The sequence below is a fragment of the Anabas testudineus genome, chromosome 2 (assembly GCF_900324465.2).
Source record: "Anabas testudineus chromosome 2, fAnaTes1.2, whole genome shotgun sequence".
NCBI lineage: Eukaryota > Metazoa > Chordata > Actinopteri > Anabantiformes > Anabantidae > Anabas > Anabas testudineus.
Genome location: NC_046611.1, coordinates 12806516 through 12828442, shown reverse-complemented (window position 1 = coordinate 12828442; position 21927 = coordinate 12806516). Strand labels below are relative to the sequence as shown.

The 21927-nt window shown below is 39.6% G+C and overlaps 1 protein-coding gene across 1 annotated transcript in view; it reads left to right on the top strand.

Annotated features, from left to right (window-relative positions):
- chrm4a (cholinergic receptor, muscarinic 4a) overlaps positions 1-5937 on the top strand; it is a 40554-nt gene extending 34617 nt beyond the window's left edge. The window contains exon 7 of the mRNA XM_026363382.1: positions 5692-5937. Coding sequence (XP_026219167.1) covers positions 5692-5937 — 246 coding nt within the window. The remainder of the gene's footprint in view (positions 1-5691) is intronic.
- Positions 5938-21927: the final 15990 nt, after the last annotated feature.

Below are 21927 nucleotides of genomic sequence, written 5' to 3'. Positions count from 1 at the left end.
AAAGGTTCCATTAATCAATACTTACGTTACTTTCATGCTTTTGCTGTGTGAGACTTACTGATCATTCTTAGCCTCAGTGACAGCACAAAAGTTACTAACAAATCCTCAGCTCAGAAGCCTAATTACACTCTGAGCACCAAACAATACCCAACTGGGACAAATATTTGCCACAACCAACATCAGACAGTCATGAACACAAAAAAACATTTGTACTAATCACAACTTAGTAGACCCTGTAGGGCTGTGACACAGCATGGCGGCATCAAAGAACTACACACGACATAGACTCACTGTTCACCTGCTAGGAAATAACCAGCAAGGGGCTGTAGTCTGTATTTGTCATTAAAAAAGGAAAGTCAGAAAAAGACCTAGAGGTGCAGATATACAAACGGTGAACAAAGCAGTATTTGGCAGTGTTTACTTATAATTTATAGCAACTTCTATTTAATAATATGTATTACAGGAGCACAGTGGTAGCCTCATGGTTAGTGCGCAGGCCATGTTTGAGTCTGGCTGGGGACCTTTGTTGCATATCAAACCCTCTCTCTTTCTTTCCTGTCTGCCTTCTACTGTCAGTTTATCACATATGGCTAAAAAAGTGATCTTTAAAAACAAAATAATATGTTTAGGATAATCAATTGTAAACGGCACTGGGGCCCATGTTTTGTTGTCTAGGGATTTGCTAAGCTGAACAGTCAATCAGAGTTGTCTCTCTTACCAAATGGGTCCTCGGCCAATTCCACATGCTGTTTTGGCTGAAAAGCCCCCGACAGGGGTCCGACCAGCGCCAACAGTGCAGGACACACCACAAGTACTGGAGACGTTCACAGATGGCCCAACGCTGGCCAACAGCCAATGCCAGCTGGCCGTGTCACGCTCCACACCTCAACCATAGCTTGTACCAGTCGACAAATAGAGACACCAAACTGATATCAACCATGAATGTAACACTTGGTCACAACGTGAGCAATGCTAAAATCAATTAACTGTAACTGTAATGTAATTACTTTAATCCCTAGTGTACTCATTAAAACTTGTAAGACATAGTCTTATTACTAAGTTTCTAAGTCATGTGTTACTGCCCAACACAGGACTGTGATGAGAATCAATGTGCCATGATGCAGGTTTCATGTTTACTGATCAGTCGGATACAAGAAATGATCATTTATCATGACAACAACAACAACAAAAAAAAACTAAATTATGGTCTCCGCTTATGTACAGGTGGGAGTCCAGGTCCACTAGAGTGTGAATAAAGTGTAGTGCAGCTGTTGTGCTGCAGTCACCTCATTGAATTATTATTCAGAATGACAGATGGCATTTCCAAATGTTCCTCGGAGAGGATGTATCTTCAACCACATTTGTCTAAGTTTAGCACAACATTTCCTCCTTGCTCACTGATCTTTTCAAAGTCACCACACGTCACACCTGAAATTCATACATCAGAAGTGAGGTAGGAAATAGAGGTTTGTTGTCAGCTATATTAAAATGAGGAATTTGTATTTAACAAAATCCCAGATGAGTCTTTTGGACTGCAGCAGAGGAGCAACTGTCAATAGAAAATGTGAAATCATTAGAATAATAATCACCCATGATTGGTTCATATGCCCAGTTTGCTTTTTTCAGTACATTTTATGAGCTTTCATTCAATGTTTTTAAGGTAAAGCACTTAAGATCAAGTCCTCGCACACACTTTTAAGAGTATCTTAATAATGGCTTATTGTGGTACTGAAGAGTACTTTGCATACATTTGAATGTGTATGAACCTTTCCATAAATACTTAGAGGGCTTTAGTGTACACAGAGGAACACGTCTGGTCATTGTCTCCAATTGGATCTTTGAGACTTAAGAAATCTGTCATATACGTAATTTATAATGTCTGTAGTAACATTTTACATTTCCAAAGACAATTAAACAGAGAATCTTTGCCAAGATTTACTGTAGTCAAAATTATTTTAAAATTGGAAGTGTAGAATTCAAACCCAACAACAACTTCCCGTCATCAGTCAGACAGCTCTGAATCACATCAAACGTTGTGCTTAGTATGTTACATTGGGTATTATTGCATCCCATACAACTACCTTATGTGTCTCAGATTAAATGGACACAGTTTTTTCTTTTTTGTTGTTAGTTTTTTTTTTTTTTTTTACTCCGTCTCATCCACTACCCTGCAGACAGCAGACTTAAAAGAAAACAAGATATAGATTGTACTTCAAGCTGGATAGCAGCAGCCTGTGGTGCACAGGCTGTTAGTAGGATTGAAGGTAGCTGGGAGTAGAGACTGCAGTGGTTTTGCACCCTGCTGCTGCTTGCTGGCTTGAATGATTTCACTATCATTTAATTTTTTGACATAGCTGAAAATAATTTGGCCTTTATGTTGCAAAACACAGCTACAACCATGAGAAATTGCGGAAGATTCATAGTGTCTTAGAAAGTACAACTAAAACTACCAAGCTACAGTACTTTTAAATTAACTGTACAGTCTAGGTCGGCTACACACCTAATACTGCGACTCAGGTTACAGTATACTGCCACTGCCTAGAAAGAAGCAGTAGAATTAGTATATGAGGACATGAAAACTGGGCTAAAAACTAACTAGCAACTAACAACAGATCTGTCCTGGACCTCCAATAAAGTATTGCAACATCTTCACTTGAGGAAGGTGAACCTCCCTCCATTTATCCTTACCATGTCCTACTTGGATACCCTGATAGCATCCTGATCACCAGCATCACTGCCTGGCACAGAAACTGTGAAAGTCTCAGAAAACGTGACCTTACAGTGAATTCAGCAAAAAAAAGATTGACGCCATCTTTCATCGAATGCATGAAAGATGGGTCATCAAGGCTCTCAACCTTTCTTCCTATCCTCTCACTTTCACTCCAGAGGTAATGGAGAATTCCCTCAAGATACTAAATAGCTTTTAGCAACAAAGAGTCCACTACAAATAGTATTCCTGTGGGTCATATCTATGTGGATGCTGCTTTATTGAGTATACATATCGATTGGATCTGTAGGAAGGTACAATATACAGTGCATCCAGAAAGTATTTACAGCACTTCACTTATGTTACAGCTTGATTCCAAAATGAATGAAATTCATTATTTTCCTCAAAATTCTACAAACTAAGCCCTATAATGACTATATAATATGAATGAGTTGTTCGAAATCTTTGCAAATGTTCAAAAAATTATTAGAGGGGTACAGAAATATTTCTGCAGCATTCTCTGTCTCAATGATTACAGTGGCCTCCATCGTCTGTAAATGCAAGAAGTTTGGAAACACCAGGACTCTTCCTAGAGCGGGTCGACTGGCCAAACTGAGTGATCGAGAGAAAAAGGCCTTAGTCAGTGAGGTGACCGAGAAACCGATCACCTTAAAAGAACTCCAGTTTTTCTCTGTAGAGAGAGAACAGCAGCACTCCACTGATCAGGACTGTGTGGTAAAGTGGCCAGTTGTAAATCATTCCTCAGTAAAAGGCAGGACAACTCTGTGAGTCTTTGTCCTTGAGTGGTCCAGCCAGAGCCCAGACTTGAACCCAATTGAACACCTCTGAAGAGATCTAAAAATGATGAAGCTTGTGAGGTACTGCCAAGAACATGATGGGCACTCTGAAAGAGCTCCAGCATTTCTCTGTGGAGAGAGGAGAGCCTTCCAGAAGAACAACCATCTCTGCAACACTTCACCAATCATGACTGTATGGTAGCATGACCAGACGTGAACCACTACTCATGACAGCCCGCCTGGAGTTTGACAGAAGGCACCTGAAGGACACAAAATTCAATGGTCTGATGAAACAAAGATTGAACTCTTTGGCCCCAATGCCAACCACTTGGCCAATACCGTCTCTACAGTGAAGTATGGTGGTGGTAGCATCATGCTGTGGAGATGATTTCAGCGGCAGGGACTGGGAGACTAGTCAGGATTGAGGGAAAGATGAATGCAGACATCTTTGATGAAAACCTGTTCCAAGGCACTCTGGAACTCAGATTGGGGCGACGGTTCATCTTTTAAAAGGACAATGATACTGAGAACATATCCAAGATAACAAAGGAGAGGCTGAATGAAAACTCTGGGCATGGTCCAGCCAGAGCCCAGATTTGTACCCGGTTAAACATCCATCCTAAATATCTGTGCACGGACGCTCCCCATTCAACCTGATGGAGCTTGAGAGATACTGCAATGAAGAATGGGAGAAACTGGCCAAAAATAGCTGTGCTAAGCATGTGACATCATACTCTACAAGACTTGAGGCTGTCATTGGCCCTGAAGGTGGTTTTACAAAGTACTGAGGAAAGACTGTGAATACTTATATGTTTTTTATTTTTAATAAATTTGCAAAGATTTTAAACAAACTTCTTTCACATGACTTTCTGGGGTATTGTGTGTAGAATTATGAGGAAAATAATGAATTTAATCCATTTTGGATTTAAGCTATTTTGTGAATACTTTCTGGATGCACTGTATTTACTTTCTGTGAAGGCTTAGATAATTGGAGCTAACGCACCACTTCTTCACTGCTTTTTTTTTTTTTTTTTTTTTTTTTTTTTTCCCATTCTTTGATAAATTGTCATATGTTGTGGAATCCTACATGAACTATTCATAACATGGTACAGTTGTACCACTCATGACTATCGACTGGCCAGACTGCTTTGACCTGTACAGAGATTGTAGCTTCATTGCAGGTATCAAGTTTTCAAACTGCCTGTATTAAAAGGATGTTGTCTCTCACTGGTACCATCAGATCATGTGCACGTCTTACTTGAAGACATGTAAATTTTAGCTCAGTCTAGCTAGAGAGCCAAGACTGGAGACTGCAGAACTATGAATTTCCTCAGTCTCTCAAACTATTAAATCAGATTCCCACTTCTAAGTCAGCCTCAGTGTACCTAACAGACTAATCACTGAGGGACAAACAAGCAACTAAACTAATTGCATTGCAGCTGATTATTTGTAAGCTCTGATGTAATACAACATGTTTGCGGTATTTGTCTTGTTGTTTAGTTGAGTTTAAAAGAGTCTGTGCCGTGGGTAACAAGAAAAAAATCTTAAAACACGTTTTGACAATAAAAGTGAAATCAAATCAAACAGGGCTCAGATCGTATCACTGTTCACAGCTATGACTGATCTTCTAGACCCTAGAAAATCAGTCATAGTTTATAATATAGACTTCTAAATCTGACTATGACTAGTAAAAATGAGTGTGTCAAATTAATTATAGTGTTCAGAATAAGTCAGTGCTTTGTACCTGATTGATGTGGTTGGACCTTTTTGTTTGTCATACTTCCAACAATACATTGGTAAATCTTACCCCAAACACTGAAGAATGAATGCCTGATATTATATATATGATAGTGTTGTAGGTTTTGAGATGTTTTTCTCCTGCTGCCTTTCATTGATTTCAGTTTCAGTTTGTTTTAGTTTTAGCATTTTTAGTATAATAAGCTTCTGAAAACCTGGATATGTGCTTGAGGCAACCCATTCAGTGATTACTGTTCAATCAGCTGGCTCTTACAGTACAGCTACAGAGTGCAACAATAACTTGTGTTGACTGCAAAACAACGAACAAGTTGTAATTCTCAACAAATTGATTTTCATTCCATAGTGAAATGACAAAAATAGATTTTCCTTTGTTTTGTTTTCTGTTCTTCTCTTTCCTCTCTCACTCTCCTCTCTTCCCATTCTCTATAGGTGACCAAGACTATCTTTGCCATCCTGCTGGCTTTTATCATCACATGGACGCCATATAACGTCATGGTGTTGATTTCAACCTTCTGCCAATCGTGCGTCCCCGACACCGTGTGGGCTATTGGCTACTGGCTATGTTATGTCAACTCTACTATCAATCCAGCTTGTTACGCATTGTGCAATGCCACGTTCAAAAAGACATTCAAGAACCTGCTTCTGTGCCAGTATAAAAATATTGGTACGAGATGAGATGGAAGAAGGAGACTGAGGGTGGGATGGATGGTGAAGGGGTGTGCCACTGTAAGAATGGGGAGGGCAGAGGATTGGAGAGGAAATATTGCTGAAAGGTGAGTCAAAGGGGGCTGAAAAATTGATGACAAATTTTATTCGAAGGATCCCCTCGAAAGAGAAGAGACATCTGCAGGCAATGAGCAACTGTGGTGTTATTTTGCAACTGATTGCCAGTCATCTCTATTCATACATATAGACTGAAATGTGTGAGTGTGAACCGGGGATTTCTCATAACCTGCCCAGTTTCCCCTACAATGGAAGAAATCACACACTGAGTGGAAATAGACACAAGGAAAATGCAATGTAAGCAGAGAAGGTGGTTGTAAATGCAGAGGAAGGAGATAATGAAGTGAATAGCAGTATAAACCGATAGTGACTGATACATTTGAATTGCAGCATGTGTAACCCTGAGAGAAAATACTGTAGCGTGCATGGCTGACAGTTTTATTGCTGGATTGCTTTGTGAATGAATGTATGGATGTTCGGGAGGGGCTGCGCACAAATGAATTCATGGAAGTGTACATTTGGGATGATCAAATTACTGTTAGGTGTTAGCTAAAGAAGCGGGTGTAGAGAAATAAGTGAATGACTGAGGACTAATGTTATTATGGTTGCCACTAACACATTTTTGGGATAGGGTAAAATCTGTTGTCAGTGTTAGCCTGATCACATTATGGCCTTTTCAACTGGACATCATGTGCATACTGATCTAAATACTCAGGTGGAAGACTGGTTCCAAATGATGATGATCCAAACTCCTGCAGTATTTCCAAAATGATGCATTTCTAAAGTGATTCTTCAGAGGTTGATAGAGGTTGCCAATAGAACTACATGCCTAATTTCACAAAATATATGTTCACATACTATCTCCTAATATAGTCTCTTAACATTAGCTCTATAAAGCCAGGAACTCTGGATTATGTACAGTAAATACCTACTGGTACAGGCGGACTCAGAGAAATGTGAGCATAAACCAGCACAGCTTTCTCCAAAGGGGAAATTAATTATCATCCTTCTACATCACCACACGTGCCATCGCCATGGTAATCATAACCAACAGCCATAATCACTGCAATGCCAGCCAGTCAGAAGACTGTGTAGAGTGTTAACATGCCTCCACTTAAAATGATCTGCAATGATACAGAGTGAGTTAGTCACGGAGGGGTCCTCACACTCGCGTTGTGGGAAGAGCAACGAGTTCCAGTGAAAGCCTAACACACAGTCTGTAAATGGTATCATAATGGATCCATGATGTATGATACTGTGCGAGCTCAGCTCAGCTTTCTCTGTGGAACAGAGATTTAAGGATAACTGTTACCCTGGGCAGAATATCTGATGCTTTCTTGTCTTTGCGTTAGTTTTTGCTTTTACTTAAAGCACTTAACATAACCTTTATTTTTAGTTTGAATGTTGCCCAGCCTTCGTGACCCACTGAGGTCTTTTTGGTGAAGTAGAGTTTTCCTGATAATTTCACCGTGTTTGGTTTGTAGCATTGCTATTGTAGCCCCAGTTCAATTGGAAATACTCTAGTTATTTAGTCCTTTTGTTTCTGTTTGGTAAATGTTTGGTTTGATTACCGGAGTTTTCTCCCATCAGGTTTTGCCAACAATAAGCTGAGATAAGGTGAGGTCGAGGTAGATGCTCTAGATCCCAGTCATGATTACTTAGAGGGGAATGTTCAGGAGCTTTGACTGAAGATGAGGCAAACAGAGACTGGCAAACAGGAGGAAAAGGTAGCTGCACTACAAAAAGGCAAAAAGGTATGACACGCAAACTGCGGCAGCAATTTTGGAGATAGTTCACAGTGTTGGAGGTACTTTATAAATAACTGCTCGTTGTATGTTTAGCAGCTACAGGTGTACAGCTTCATACAACTTGACAACCTCAGTAACCGGAGTGGGAAATGATTTTCCCTATTACATCATGTGGCCAAGTCAGGTGTTTAAGAAGCTTCACTAACATTTAGTGTAAATTCAGTTTAAAATCTTAATTATATAGTTTAACATTTTGGTGATTTATTTTTAGATCTTTACTAATAATACAGACATTTCTCAAAATCCAATATCAATTATCCACAGAACCAGGATTCCATATGGATCAGGTGGAGTGAGGGTCAACCTGCAGGGTATGTAGTAACCCTTAGGCCAAAATTACTACACTCCCAATGACTGCACTGCAACTCCAACACTGTCTCTTCAGACTTTAGCCTATTAGAAAGGAGCAGCATTGATGTTCATGTATTATTTTCTATCTAAATGAAATGTTTGCCCACATCGTGATATTAAATAAATGTACAAGAGGTCTAAGTAATAAGGGCTTTGATATTCGACAAAATTCATGGTAATGTGGGGCATAGTTGTAAGAAGACAATAATGGGCAATAGAATAATACATCAGTTGACCCCTCTTTGTTTTACTGTTCCCACACATGCCAAGTTAAATGAGAAGGTGACCATTCTGCAGCTTTATTTCCATACTCGAGTAACTATGCTGGTTTGTTGGGCGATAAACTTGGAGCCCAACAAGTGCAGCAGTTCAGTTTTTATCTAAAATGTACTTATTTATTTATTTGTTTCTTAGTGAGTGACATTACTTAGGAGACAGCCCAGCTGTGGCGTATTCTCAAAAGAAAAACATGTTTTTGTTGTTGTTGGAATTTTTTTTTTCAAGCAGACAGAGTGTGAACTATGATGTGCTGGGGAACTGACATGCATTGCTGCATTCATTAACTAGAGAACTAGCACGCTGTTGCCAGTGTTGCTGTTCCCTTTTCCAGAGTCAGACTGGGTGCATCATATTGGATCTGTGAAGATCTGTGTTTTATAATTTTACAGCTTCCTAGTAGAGAGAGAGCGCGAGTCGAATGGTGCTGCAGACTGCAAGCTAATCTTTTAAAGTAACTGTGCTGGTTTGTTCTGAATGAATGACTTTCCAACTGACTGAACTTCTCCATCTTGCAGCTTCTGGCTTTAATACTATGAACGGCAGATTTGGCATTTAAAAATATAGGATTACCACTTCACTGAACAGTTTATATACCATTTCTCTAAGTGCTTCATGATTTAAGCACTAGGAGTATAAACAGGGATGTGAAGATATCAGTGCAGAGTGTAGAAGGAGAAAATGAAACAAAGGTAAGAGGTGAGCGGATGCGAACGAGAGAAGATGGAGTACAGGTGGAGACGGAAAAGAGATGCTAAAAAGAAACATCTGTGTGGAGGCAAACTGCAGAGGGAGAAGGTAGAAGGAATCGGGGGGGGGGAGAGGGAAATGTGGAAAAAGAATAATGAGCTTGTGGAAGAGAAGTAGGGCACAGTGGCAGGAGAATAGAGCAAGTACAGGAAATCCTCATTTAGTCCTGGTTTCCCATCCCTAATACTCATGCTGGCAGTACAGTGAACCAGACAATTAAACAGACAGGTTAAACACAATAATTCATCTGAAATGTGGATATTCGAACTGTTTAATTGGCTTAGTTATAGTGCTGCTGTCTTTCTAACATTTCACAGTGAATGACCAGCGTGACAGCTGCTAGTTCTTCAGTTATTGTATGTTCAGTTATTGTACATGTTAAAAAGAAAAGTCCGGTCAGAATGTGCAGAGTTGAGGTTTTTTAAGGCCACAGGAATTATTCATGCACAATAAGTAAATGGGCCTAGTACAGATTTGTACCAGGCCCGTTTAAAATGTGGCTGTGCCGTCTTAGAAGTGAAATGTCTACCAGTCAGCCAAAGCTCTAAAACATCTTTCATGGCTCAGCAGGACTTGGGCTGGGTTTCTGTCTACTTATAATGTGACTGTGTCAGCTTAGCGTGGCTCAGGAGCTTGTCAAGACCTAGTCAAACACCTATTGCGCACAGTGAAGAGAGAAAAGGATGCAGAAAGAAGTTTGTGATATCTACCCTGGGACTGAGGAGAAATGACTAACACGTGGCGCATACACCAAACTCCAGTGATGGGTGCGTATGCCACTGTAAGTAGTGGACTTGTAAGTACAACTTGGCCTAGTTCGCACCCACACTGGGTAAATCGAACAATGCTTACTCAGTGAAAGACCCCTTTCTTCCAAAAACATTGAAAACTACTTGTAGACCAGTACAGCCTAGTCTTACTACAAGTAATCTATTAGAGGCGCTGAAGTGTTGGTGACGTATTTTCCTAGAGGCCCAACTGATGCAGGCTGTGATACTTGAGTCAATGCTTATTTCCCATAGTAGTCTTTGTCATGTAACAGCAGCCAGTTGTAGTGAAACATCCTTTCATGCCGAGCTAGAGCAGATGATCAGTGATGTCTCCTGGAGTCAGATCTTACAAACGTCACACACCATCATCCAGGCGGCTCAACTTCTACCACAGCTAGCTGTAGCCCACAGATCTGCCCTCTCCTTAGCAGGTCAAGATATTTGGATGGATGAACAGTAAAACAGCTAAATGAGGAACAGAACAGTTCAGATCTTTTGACGGCCTCGTGTCAGTCACAAAACCAAACCCAAAATTTCTCAGACTTGACTTTTTTCTACCTCTGGGAGATCAGACGGGTAGACTTACATTTAGTAGACACTTTTATCCAAAGGGAAACATTTTAGTTTTGTTTGGGGTTTTTGCCATTAGCAGCTTGAAGAGGAGAGGTTTTGACTGGAGTGCTCACACTGAACAAGCACACAGATATGAAGTGGGATGACTCATGAATATTGTTGCCAAGTAGGAGGAGCTATTTCAGGCGCCGCTGGTTCTAGAAGTGCGGATGGATGGTGTGAGCTGACTCACATTTGGAGCACTTGTACAGATTGGATGGACGTGAAACTTTCCTGGTTGAATCACTGGCGTGCGGCTCGGAAGTTGACCACCAATCAGACAAGAACACACACACACACACAATCGCAGAGCTTCAGTCTCTGTGAGTGTGTAGACGCTGAAGTTTAGTCTTGAAAAACCTGACAATTTACCTTTAACAACATTGTTTGACAAAGACTCACGAGTCCGTTGACTGCTCCCGTTCCTCCAAAATGATGGAGAGCTAGTCCGGGAATTGTGATGGATTTGATAGTTCCGTGTTAATATGCATACTTTTCCATAAACCTGGACGGTTTCTGCTTCAACAGAAGTGACCTTCAACATGAACCTTGAGTCGCGAGACTGTGAAATTGATTGGATCCCATTTTTTTTTGCCTCTGCACTACTGACAGCCGTGGTTTGAAGCATTAGGTCAGGCTGTACCATCTGTATGTGTCCTATTCTTGGGAATGTGATATCCCAAGAGCACATTGAGGAATGTCTTCAGGTTTGGCACAATTTGATGCCCTGTGAGCAGCAGTGCTTCACACCATAGGAATGAATGTGGCTACAATCACAACTTCCAAATGATAACTGGACAAAGTGATCATCTGTTGCCTCGGGAATGAGAATAGACTGGTAATCTGGCTGCCTGCTCTGCAAAATGTATTTGCAAAAGCAGTTTAGCTGTATAGATAAATTATTTTTAGGAGGTTGGTTTGAAGATAGTTATAACAAGGATTTAGTTCAAATCCTTAAAATGCAACTGGCTTAGTGCAGTGAGCGCAGAACTGTAGTCAGTGTTGGACCTGTAGAGGACTGTTGGCCTCCACCTACACCTCCTCACATGCATTCTCACATCAAGAGAAATAGGACAAGGAGTGGAATATATTAAAGCACAATGGTGCTCTTATGGGAATGTATGCAGTGTTTATGCAGAGTGACAACCATACACACACACATTGCTCTGCTACAGTAGCTTCTGCAAACCAAGAAGTAACATTCAAGTGGGATTTCATAGTCGTCCCAGTTTGCATTTAATTAGATAAAATCAGGCTTGTGTGTTCAAGATGAATCAAAGTATTAACATTTTTACAGGAAAAAGACGACCGTGTTGTGTAAGTTATGTCTGTCGGACATTTTATACATTTAACAAGATGTAGCAATTATTCTGAAGTATCTGTTTCTGGATTTGTTACGGTACATTAACATCTTGTTTGTAGTCCAACGTGTGGACTGCAGTTTTCTGTAGGCGTGCTCTAGTGGCATGACCTAACAGCCTAATTGGTTTACAGTTTAAACATTTATATAAATTCAGTACTAAGTAATTGATAAACGATTTTTCTGCAGACATAAGCTGTTTGAGTGTGTTTGCTGCAGCAATGTTACATTCAATTACACATTTAGCCCAAGACCCCTGGTGAAACCCAAGACAAAGCTGCCTTTTTCTTTCTATTTAATTATTGCAGATAAGGCAAAAGTACCACTAGGTGTTTACACAGTCTACCAAGGAGATAATAACAGATATATTTATTTAACATTAATTATGTTGGTCTACTACATTTAATTTATTTTTTTTAACGTGACCCTGAGAGACTGTTGGTTAAAACACAAACAGATTCTGTGATTCCACTGTTAATATGAAATGTTTCTCTTTACTCCTGTTCACTTCCTTTAAGGCTACATATATAGTATATATCAGTGTGTATATGGTATAGTATAGTATGTATCAGTGAAACAGGATAAAAAAGGAAACATGATGAAGTGAAAACATTTTTTTTTTTCGTAGTGAGAAACTGGAGACTGTGCAGGAACATTTCAGAAGCTTTTGGTAATTCATTCTGTTTTGTGCCCTGCAGTATCTCTTCATTTACTCATTATTCTTCATGCTCTCTTTCACCTAATCTCATTTTCCCACTTTCATTTTCATTTTGCATTTGCTTGGGCTTATATACAGTCACAGGAAAATGTAATGGTGCTGTTTGCAATTTCCTGGTTTTCCTTTTAGTGGAGGACTTTTTAGAGCTTCTGCTCGAATTGAATAACTAAGTACAAGCTCAAGTACAAAAGTACTCGTCTAATAAAACAATGTGTTTCAGCAGTAATTAATTTGATGCTGTTGAGAACATAAACATGCAATTTTGAGGTACTTGTAAAAGTACATTACTTAAATAAATGTACGTAGTTACTTAACGTCTCTGATGCTCGTTTGTTAAACTCAGAAATGATCAAAATATCATTTCAATTAAGCAAATTAAAGTCATATTTCAAACATTATTCATTTATATTTGTTTGCATATGTCATGTATTGTGTGTATTTTATCAGTCTCTGGTCTCTCATATCACTCTTCTTACATCTGTGTGACCTGCCTCTGCCTCCTGCACACGTCTCCTCTCTGATTGAGTTTCTCTGTTTAGTTTTTTCATGAATTTTTCTCACTTTATCTTCAGATTTATTTGTGAGAGCCAGAGCATGTAGCAGAGCATTTTGTTTTACAAAATCCTTCATTTGTGTTTTTTACTATGATAACAAAGTTTGTAATGAGATTAGAGCAAGTATAGCTTGATAGTAGCCGGCCCAGTGTAATATGAAAACAGAGAGAGAATGAGAGAGAAGGAGGAGAGTCATGTGGTTGTGTTTCAGTATTCAGAAACTGTACGGGAATATTATCAACAGACTGCTGTGAATGATTGACAGGAAGGATCACTAGTTGCACATTAGCTGACACACCTAATTGGCAAGATGTGCAGAAGAAATGGATGACGGTACAGTGGAAGGAAATTGGACTGACTGCCTGACTGCTTTACTGAGTGAAAGAGTGAAAGCTTCACCAGGCGCAATATTTATATAGAGACAGTCCATTCATCTTATTAACCTAAACTATAAAAATGGCCTGTAACAGAGACGAATGCCAAACATTGACCACACATGTTCAGATGCAGTTCAGTTCAGCAGGTGTACCTTACTGGGAAAGCTGTCATGGTGCCATCATGATGTCATGTTTTGCAGAAGTTATCTGACATTATGGAAAGATTAGGGCAACTTTATAATCACACTTTGTATAGTTGGGGGACACATGGTTAAAAACTGAATGAGGTAATCCTGGTGGTCCATTCCCTATTAAGGATCGAGCAGAGACCATGTTACATCTTCTTGTTAGCTCTCGGTTTTCTCTGAAGTAGTGCTCTGTTCGGCTGAACTTGAACTCTGAGGTATCTTTAGTTCCATGACAAACCTCTGAGTCCCAGAAGAGAGAGCAGAGGAGTGGAGCTGAGTACTGAAGGCAGATCAAGTCAGAGTCTGACCCAAAGGGACCATGAAGTGCTCAGAGGATGTGGGTGTATACAAGGTCTATTAGGTTTGATTGAGATTTCCTCCACTTCTATCAGGATGGAACAACTTGTCTCTTAGTCTCTGAATTCAGCCAGACTCACTTTCACTGCACCAAAAACTGAAGATATGATTAGATCAGTTTATATTTTTAATAACAATCAAGCATGCCTTACATTTAGCTTCTTTGGTTAAATAAATGCAATTAGATTTTAGTATCACTTTTAATATCCTTACAAAAACCCTCCCATAACCAGGGCTGAGACATACTTGACTTGAGTAGTCCTCTGGCTCTAAGAGCACAGGGCTCCTCTCTGTTTATTTAGCTTTGTCTGTAAATGCTGGTTCATCTAAGGCACATTTACAAAATAGCTACCAGCTATGTGCTTTTATGTATATCTTTATAGTTGGCTTGTATCTCTATGGAGAAGCCATCCGTAGAGATGTGCATTAAAAAAGGAGCTTAAAGGACATAGACTAAAGTGGGCTACTTTGAAGAATACAGAATTATCACAGCTCGTAGCACTAAAGCTTAGACCACCAAGATAAAATCAAAGTTGTAGTGTAAATCACGGGGCATAATCTTTTCCCAGTGTGTACACTATAAAAACTCCCTGGATGGAGGATGGAGTAGATGAGCCTGCCAGGTGCGGCCAGAGCCATGTGGGGTGTAACTGCTGGCAGTAGGACTATAAATAAGGGTCACCTCAGCTCCTCTCTTCCCTCCAGGGTTAAAACAGTGTAAAGACCAGCCCCATCGGGAAAGTCGCTGTCCGTGGTCCTGAAGAAGCCTCAGCCTCTCCTGACAGTGATGTGTTCAGAGGTCTGTGGAGCTTCTCAGCCACACAGGTCATGGTTATCATAAAGGGTTCTACTCAGCAGCAGCTGGACTCACACGGGGCTCTTGAAGATGTTTCCTGTCTCACTGGTTAGGAATCTCAGGTATTTAACCCCTGTGGAGTCACTTCATCATTAACGTGTCCACACAGGTTAAAAACCAGTCAGAAGCGTTTCAGATTAGAAGCAAAACATGTTAAAGGACCTCCAACAAGTCCAGTTTTTTTCTGAGTAACACCCTTTAAGATTTGTGAAATAACCATGACATCTGTCTACATGCAGTCTGTCCAGCCTCTACCACCACATCTGCTTTAAAATGATCTGCGATCTATCAACCACTGAAGAACCACAAATCATTTGGCCTACATTAGGGTTAAACAAGGTCATCAAGTGGGTCCTGCTGCTGTTTTGCAGTGGCCAGTAAACGCACGTGCATATGTATTGCTCAGTGCAGTACACCTGTACGCACTGATTCTGATGATCAGATGGTGCTGGAGAACCACATGTCTAAGTAAACAGTCCCACTACACTGACAGGTTTTATCCAATGAATTCTCATAATAGGTTTTGCACAGAATGTAATTTCCCTGAACTGTCTGAAAAAGATGAACAACGTGCCACGATAGTTGAAAGTTACATGTTCTGTTTTACAATTTAGGATGAACCGTGTGTGAATGCCAAACTGTAAAACACCGTCTAAACATGCTTTTAAGGTCTATAAGTAAAACTCAGTGTAATGTATAATACAAAGGTAGTAACTAGCCACTAGTTTAAAATACACCACTGTGTTCAAATGTCAATTTGAAGTGCATTGCTGTAAATACACAACAGTTCTGAATATTTTAGCCTATTATAACACATACTGAATCATTCCAAAGACAGGAGATAGGGTCCTTGTGTTCTTTCAAAGTATATGAAATACATTTACCTCTCAATGTACAGAGCATGTACCTTCTAGTGAACTGTAGTCTTATTTATTTTCTGTTAATATTACTATTAAAAGTTCTACTCAGTGCCATCAGTCATGTGACAACAAAACATTTTCTCTATATTGAGCTCATCCCTGCATTAATATGATACATGTGTCATATAAATGCCAAGCTGACGAAAACGCCCAGTATGTCAGTAATGTTTCCGTTATTTTGCTTACGATCTGTAGATGTACAGTATATGCTTTAAATTTACTCTGCTACCCAACAGTACACATGTTGTTTAACAGAAGGACTCTTTAAAGGGTAAATCAACACTAAATGTAGCAGGTGTTTGGCTTTGGAGCTGGATTCTTAAAATTGGGCTGCACACTGTACAGAAGTAAACATTTCTGACCTTAAACTCACAAATATGACTCAATGTCAAGGAAACAAATAGGCTGCCTTGACTACGGGAACACTTCCTCCTGCTTATTTTTAAAACACATGTTCAGGCGTTAAATCGTGTTATGTCATGTTTAGCTGTAGCTAAACACTTCATCATTACAGCAAGGTGAGAAGTGAAACCATTTATAAACTGGTGTTGTTTCCAGCTGTCTACACTCAATAACCCACAGTGACAAAGTGAAAACATGTTTTAAAAGCAAATTTGTTAAAAGCATAACATTTAAATAACAGAAGGTGAGACAGAAACAACAATGACCTGCTCTATTCAGACATGGACCAGGACATTACAGGCTCAGTTTGATGTCCAGTCCAACTGATTCAGAGATTGGTGTTCTCACAGACAGCTGCAGGAAGTGTCTGTGCTCTGTGGGCTTTAAGTCTGAGCTTTGTCTGAGCCACTCACCAACAGTCAGAGACTTATCACGAAGCCGTCCCAGCAAAGTCTTCCCTTTAGGGTTCGGCTCATTGTCATGCTGAAAGTGGGGATGTCCCCTATTAGAGTCCTTTCACACTGGCTATCTGCCAAAACCACGTCCAATCTCATACTCAGAGCTCACTACTGTCAATTTTCATTAAACATGTATCTTAAAGCTAAAGATGCTTATTAAAAATATTAAGATTATGTGCCTATGATCTACAGACAGCTACAGAAACTCTTTTATTTCAACACTATTAAAATGAGAAGCAGTTAGATCAATGTTTTAAACTCATGACACGATGAGGTTTAGTACATTTTGCCAACGTCGGCATCTGAACTTTAGTCGCTCCGATTATTTTACTTTGGTAAATGAGAGATTTCTATTTTTGGTTTAGTGAAGAAATGTCACTAAGTCATTATGGGTGTAGATTGATGGGCAGTTTACATTTGGACCCTTTTATAAATAAACTATACGAAGTGTGCAAAACGGTAGCAGTGAAACAGCAGGTTGGTTCCTCTTCTAAATCAAGGTTGATTTACTCTTTAAAACGCTCTGTGCTGTTACAGGTGCTTTCTTTTGATTTTCTGTGATGGCTATTGGGGAAAAACACCCTCTGATGGTTTTTATGTCTGTATAATGCTTTATGGCTGTTTGTACTTCCTCCTATACTTTTTAATGTAAAGCTGTATTTAAACAGATGCATCATTTTCAAAGCAACATAGACATCAGCTAGTATTACTTTTTAAATGAACTGTACTAAAGATATATCAGAAGCAGCTTGTGTTGATACAAAACTGTAATGCTAATAAACACCGTTGAAACGTTGTGCACTCTGCTTTGTCTCAAACGACAGTGAAGAACCCAACGCCGACACTTAAACGTTGCTCCTTTCAGAAAGCTGAACATCTGGACACAGTATGGCTCCTTCCTGTTCTTGGTGTCTGTGCACTGGAGGCTTCTGGGTTCCACATCACACTTGACTGTCTCCAAATCACAAAATCCTGCAGGCACATCCAGGTGTTAGACATATAGTATTTCATATGAGCACAGAGGAACTTTCCCCCTCAGTTAGATGAATGTGAAAACACACAGTGATGCTCAAACCTCATTTGTTTAACCTAATTATTATTTTAATGTAATACTTTTGTTTTATATCTATTTAAGCGAGCAGCACCGTCGGACACCAGAGACACCCCCTCCCACTGGCGCTGGCACTGTAATGCCAACGTCACGCTGTAACCAAGGCAACGCGGACAGAAACTACACATATAATTTATTCCAGCGTTGATTCCAATGAAATAGAAAAGAGAGATCAGGACATGAGAGTTGACCTAGATTGGGAGGAGCAGATCAGTAGGAGTCAGAATCAGAAACAACAACAACAACAACAAAAAAACACACAATGGACTTATGGGTAATTAAACAAGTGTGAGCAGTAACATAGGCTGAAACTATGTTTTCAGAAAGTATCTGTGAAGCAGTTCAAATGAATAGATTATTATTGTATTGGGGAATTCTACAGTATGTTGGTATGTGACACCACTTTCTTTGTGTCACACACACTCACTCCTCCAGGTCATGCTCTGCGTATTGTCTATGATGTGCCGAGCACACTGAGAGAAACATATTGTAAGACTGCAGCCGTGCATCTTGCACAAATGTGATATGGAGCAAAACAACGGCAGTCAGTCGGTGTTTAACAGTCACTCACACAGAGAGAAGTAGAGAGGCGGTGTGTTGCCATGGTGAAGGTGTGATCATCCTAGTCAGCCGGATCGCTCTATGTCTCGTTATGAGGATGAATTATCATTACCAGAAATGTGAAAAGCCTTCCCATAGTTGTGAGGACAGTCACTGACATGGTGTATCGTAACCCTCGAGTGGTTGAAGGTGTCAGGAAAAAGTCCCCACAACAACTGTCCACTCAATTTAACAGAGACACACATTTGCTTGTTTATTCGTCTAAAAACAGTCGAATGCATGTTTCTAAAAAACGATGTAGCAGTTTTTTCCTTATGTACATAGATTCACTTTGACACGTTTAATCAGTGTTTTCCCTGCACTAATGAGCAGGTAGCAGCATGTTTAGATTTCTCTCCAATTTGGAATCATTTCCTGTTCAGGTGCCAATAATATTTTGCCCAATATAGTATTCGGATAATTGCTGATTAGTTAACGGGTCCCATGGAATTCAGATATGTTGGTGTCTTTTCCTGCCTTTGTGTTTCTCATCAAAACACAGCAATGAAAGCCCTTTAGTTTTCTGTTAGGATGGTGCTGCTGTTCCCTTGTGCTCCTGTAAAAATTACCATGGCCACTAGAGGGCTTTAAACCTTTCCACGTCGTTTTGGGGGTAACTGCTGAAAAGGCTGCTGGATATCAGTTAACATAACTTTGGGTTGTAATAAGCTGCTTGCACCAACAAACTATGGGGTTGTTGTTTCTTTAGAGGCAGACAGCAACTTAAGAAAAAGTGGAACAGTCCGTAGAAGCCTTTCATCTGTCAGTGCATGTTCTATTGTGATCACACGTTCTGTCCACCGGTCCTCTGTTGATTATGGAATTCTCTCAGAACTCTCTGTTCTCACTGAGGATCAGTACATCAATAATAGATGCTGACCTATTGCAACCTGCCTATTTTTACATTTTTGGTTTGTCTCTTACCTTCCAGCCACTGGCTGTAGGAAGTCTGTTTACGCAGTCTTTTACATTTCACAAATATGGGAAGACATGTCCACAGTTTTGAGGAACTATTTTCTCTTCAAATTGGTCATAAAATGTTATTTGATCTTCACCGAAGTCACAAATATCAACAAACACAATATTCCTAAGCTAATAAAACACAAACAGTCCTGATCTTTCATGTCTTTACTGCACACACCCATTAAACATACAAACTGATGGTGTAAAAAGTAAGTGAAAACTGTGTTTTAATAACTGGTTCAACCACCTTTAGCAGCAATAACCTCTAGCAACTGATTCATGTAGCTGCAGAATGTCCAGGAGAAACTTAAGGCCATTTTTCCAACAGGACTGCTTCAGCTCAGACGTATTCTTAGGACGTCTGGTGTGTATGGTTCTCTTCATGTCATTACACAGCACTGTCTCTGTCTCTGACTTTGCATAATGACGAATCACCCAGACTTTGTTGTTTTTGGATGCTGACTGTCCATATCAGAATTCCCTGTGCAATTTATTTTCTGTTATTATGTATGACGTGTTCATACATGAACACATCATCCAGCCCTCTTGACAATATTTCAACCATGTTCTTGTTAGAAGTAATAGATTGCTTAGGGCCACATTTGCTCTTTATACTGAGCAGACCACCTTCTAATGGTTGTGTCCCACTTTACGTTAAATTCCCAGAATCCAGCCTGTTTTAAAGAAACCTGGGCTTGATCCTACAGTTCTAGAAAGTTCTCATCCCATTTTAAACTGCTTTTTTCTCTAAGATTCTTGAAAAAAAATGTTTTCTGAGCAGATATTTACTCTCTTGGAATCTAGTAGTGTTTTTATAAAGTTCCAGTCTGATTAAAAAATAATAATAATAATAAGCAGCGCAGAGATTTTAAGAGTTAGAAATGACCTCTTAATGAATGTTTATGCTGGCAGGTGTTTGGTTTTAGTGTTGCTGCATCTGCTATGTTTCATACAAATTCTCTTCTTTAGATTGAGGCACTGGGCGGGTAGACACAGCTTTAAACTCGTTGTAGTTCTAGTTCTGATTCAAATAGGAAGTCTTGTGTTTCTATTAACACTTTTATGTCTTCCTTATCCCTACTGGGTATGGTGTGCCCCAAGGGTCAATTCTTGGCCCAGTTTTATTCTCATTGTGTATGCTGCCCTTGGGTGATGTTATCAGCAGATATTATATTTCATTTCATTTCATTTTTATCCTGATGACACACACTTGTACCTCTCTATTTCACCCATGGACCACATCATGCTGAGATCTCTACAGTATTGTTTGACTGATGTAAAAAAAAAAAAATTGGATAACTTAAAAATTTCTGCAGCTAAATTCTAATAAACTTCTAATAAAAGAGGTTTAAACACGCATATTTTGGCCCCTCTCCACTGGTTCCCACTTTGTTTCAGGATTCATTTAAAGATTTTATGGATTTCTTATAAAACTTTACAAGGTTTGGTTTCAGCATGTCAGATCTTTTAATCCCAAATGAACCTTTTGAAATTTGAGGTCTTCTGGCTTCTGTCTGTGTCAGCAGCCTAATTAAAAACTAAGGGGGACACAGCCTTTTTCATCAGAGCTCTAAGGCTATGGAACGACCTGCCCGAGGAAATCAGGCTGTCAGAGTCGGTGCCACTTTACCTATAAGTTGTGATTGTAACTTGTTGACTGTCCAGGTAAAGAAGCAGCAAAGCGGTATCAAATCATGATGCTCCATCTACTGAGCTTCACCAGTTCTCTTTGTACATCATAGATACTGCTGCCATCAATTCAGGCTTAGTTTCATTTTTCCACAAATCTTTTTCCCAGTGTGGAGTGTCTTAATGAGCACAGCAGTTTTATGAGGAGACAACGTGCAACACTATGTATGCAAAAAAGGTAAATCAAATCAACATGTCGGCTGATATTTGTGACTATAGTAAAGAAAAGATCACGTTACACAACGAATGAATGCAGAAAACCACAATAGTTAGTGCAGCAGTTTTTCCTATATTTAGTATTAAGCATCACAAAAACTGTTGATAAGCAGCATGTGATTATTCTTAAAGAACATTATTAATAATAATAGTGGGAATTGATTTATGCAGTTTCACACAACATCAAGTGCAATGACAGAAGAATTCTTACATTTATTAATCCTGCAAGAGTTTGTTCACAGAGGTTTAAATAACCCCTGTGAACAAACTCTTGCATGAAGAGTCCAGTCTCATCTCAATGAGTATACTGTGTATTGTACTCTTGGTTACATTGCAGAGAAAAGTATGATCACTAGCCTGGTTTCTGACTTCTGAATCATTGTCCACATCCACAATTTACTCATCAGTTCAAATAATGAAACTGTCATCCAGCCTTATTATCAGTCCACAGTTATAAAGTCAACGCCGGTCGTGTGTTCTAAAATGCATTTGATTGGTCAACACATTGCTTCACGATGACCCCACATTTTTATTTTTGCCAGAACCTTCCGTGTCAGCACTGCCACTGCACCCACACAATGGTCTTGTTGAAATGAATGGGTGAGC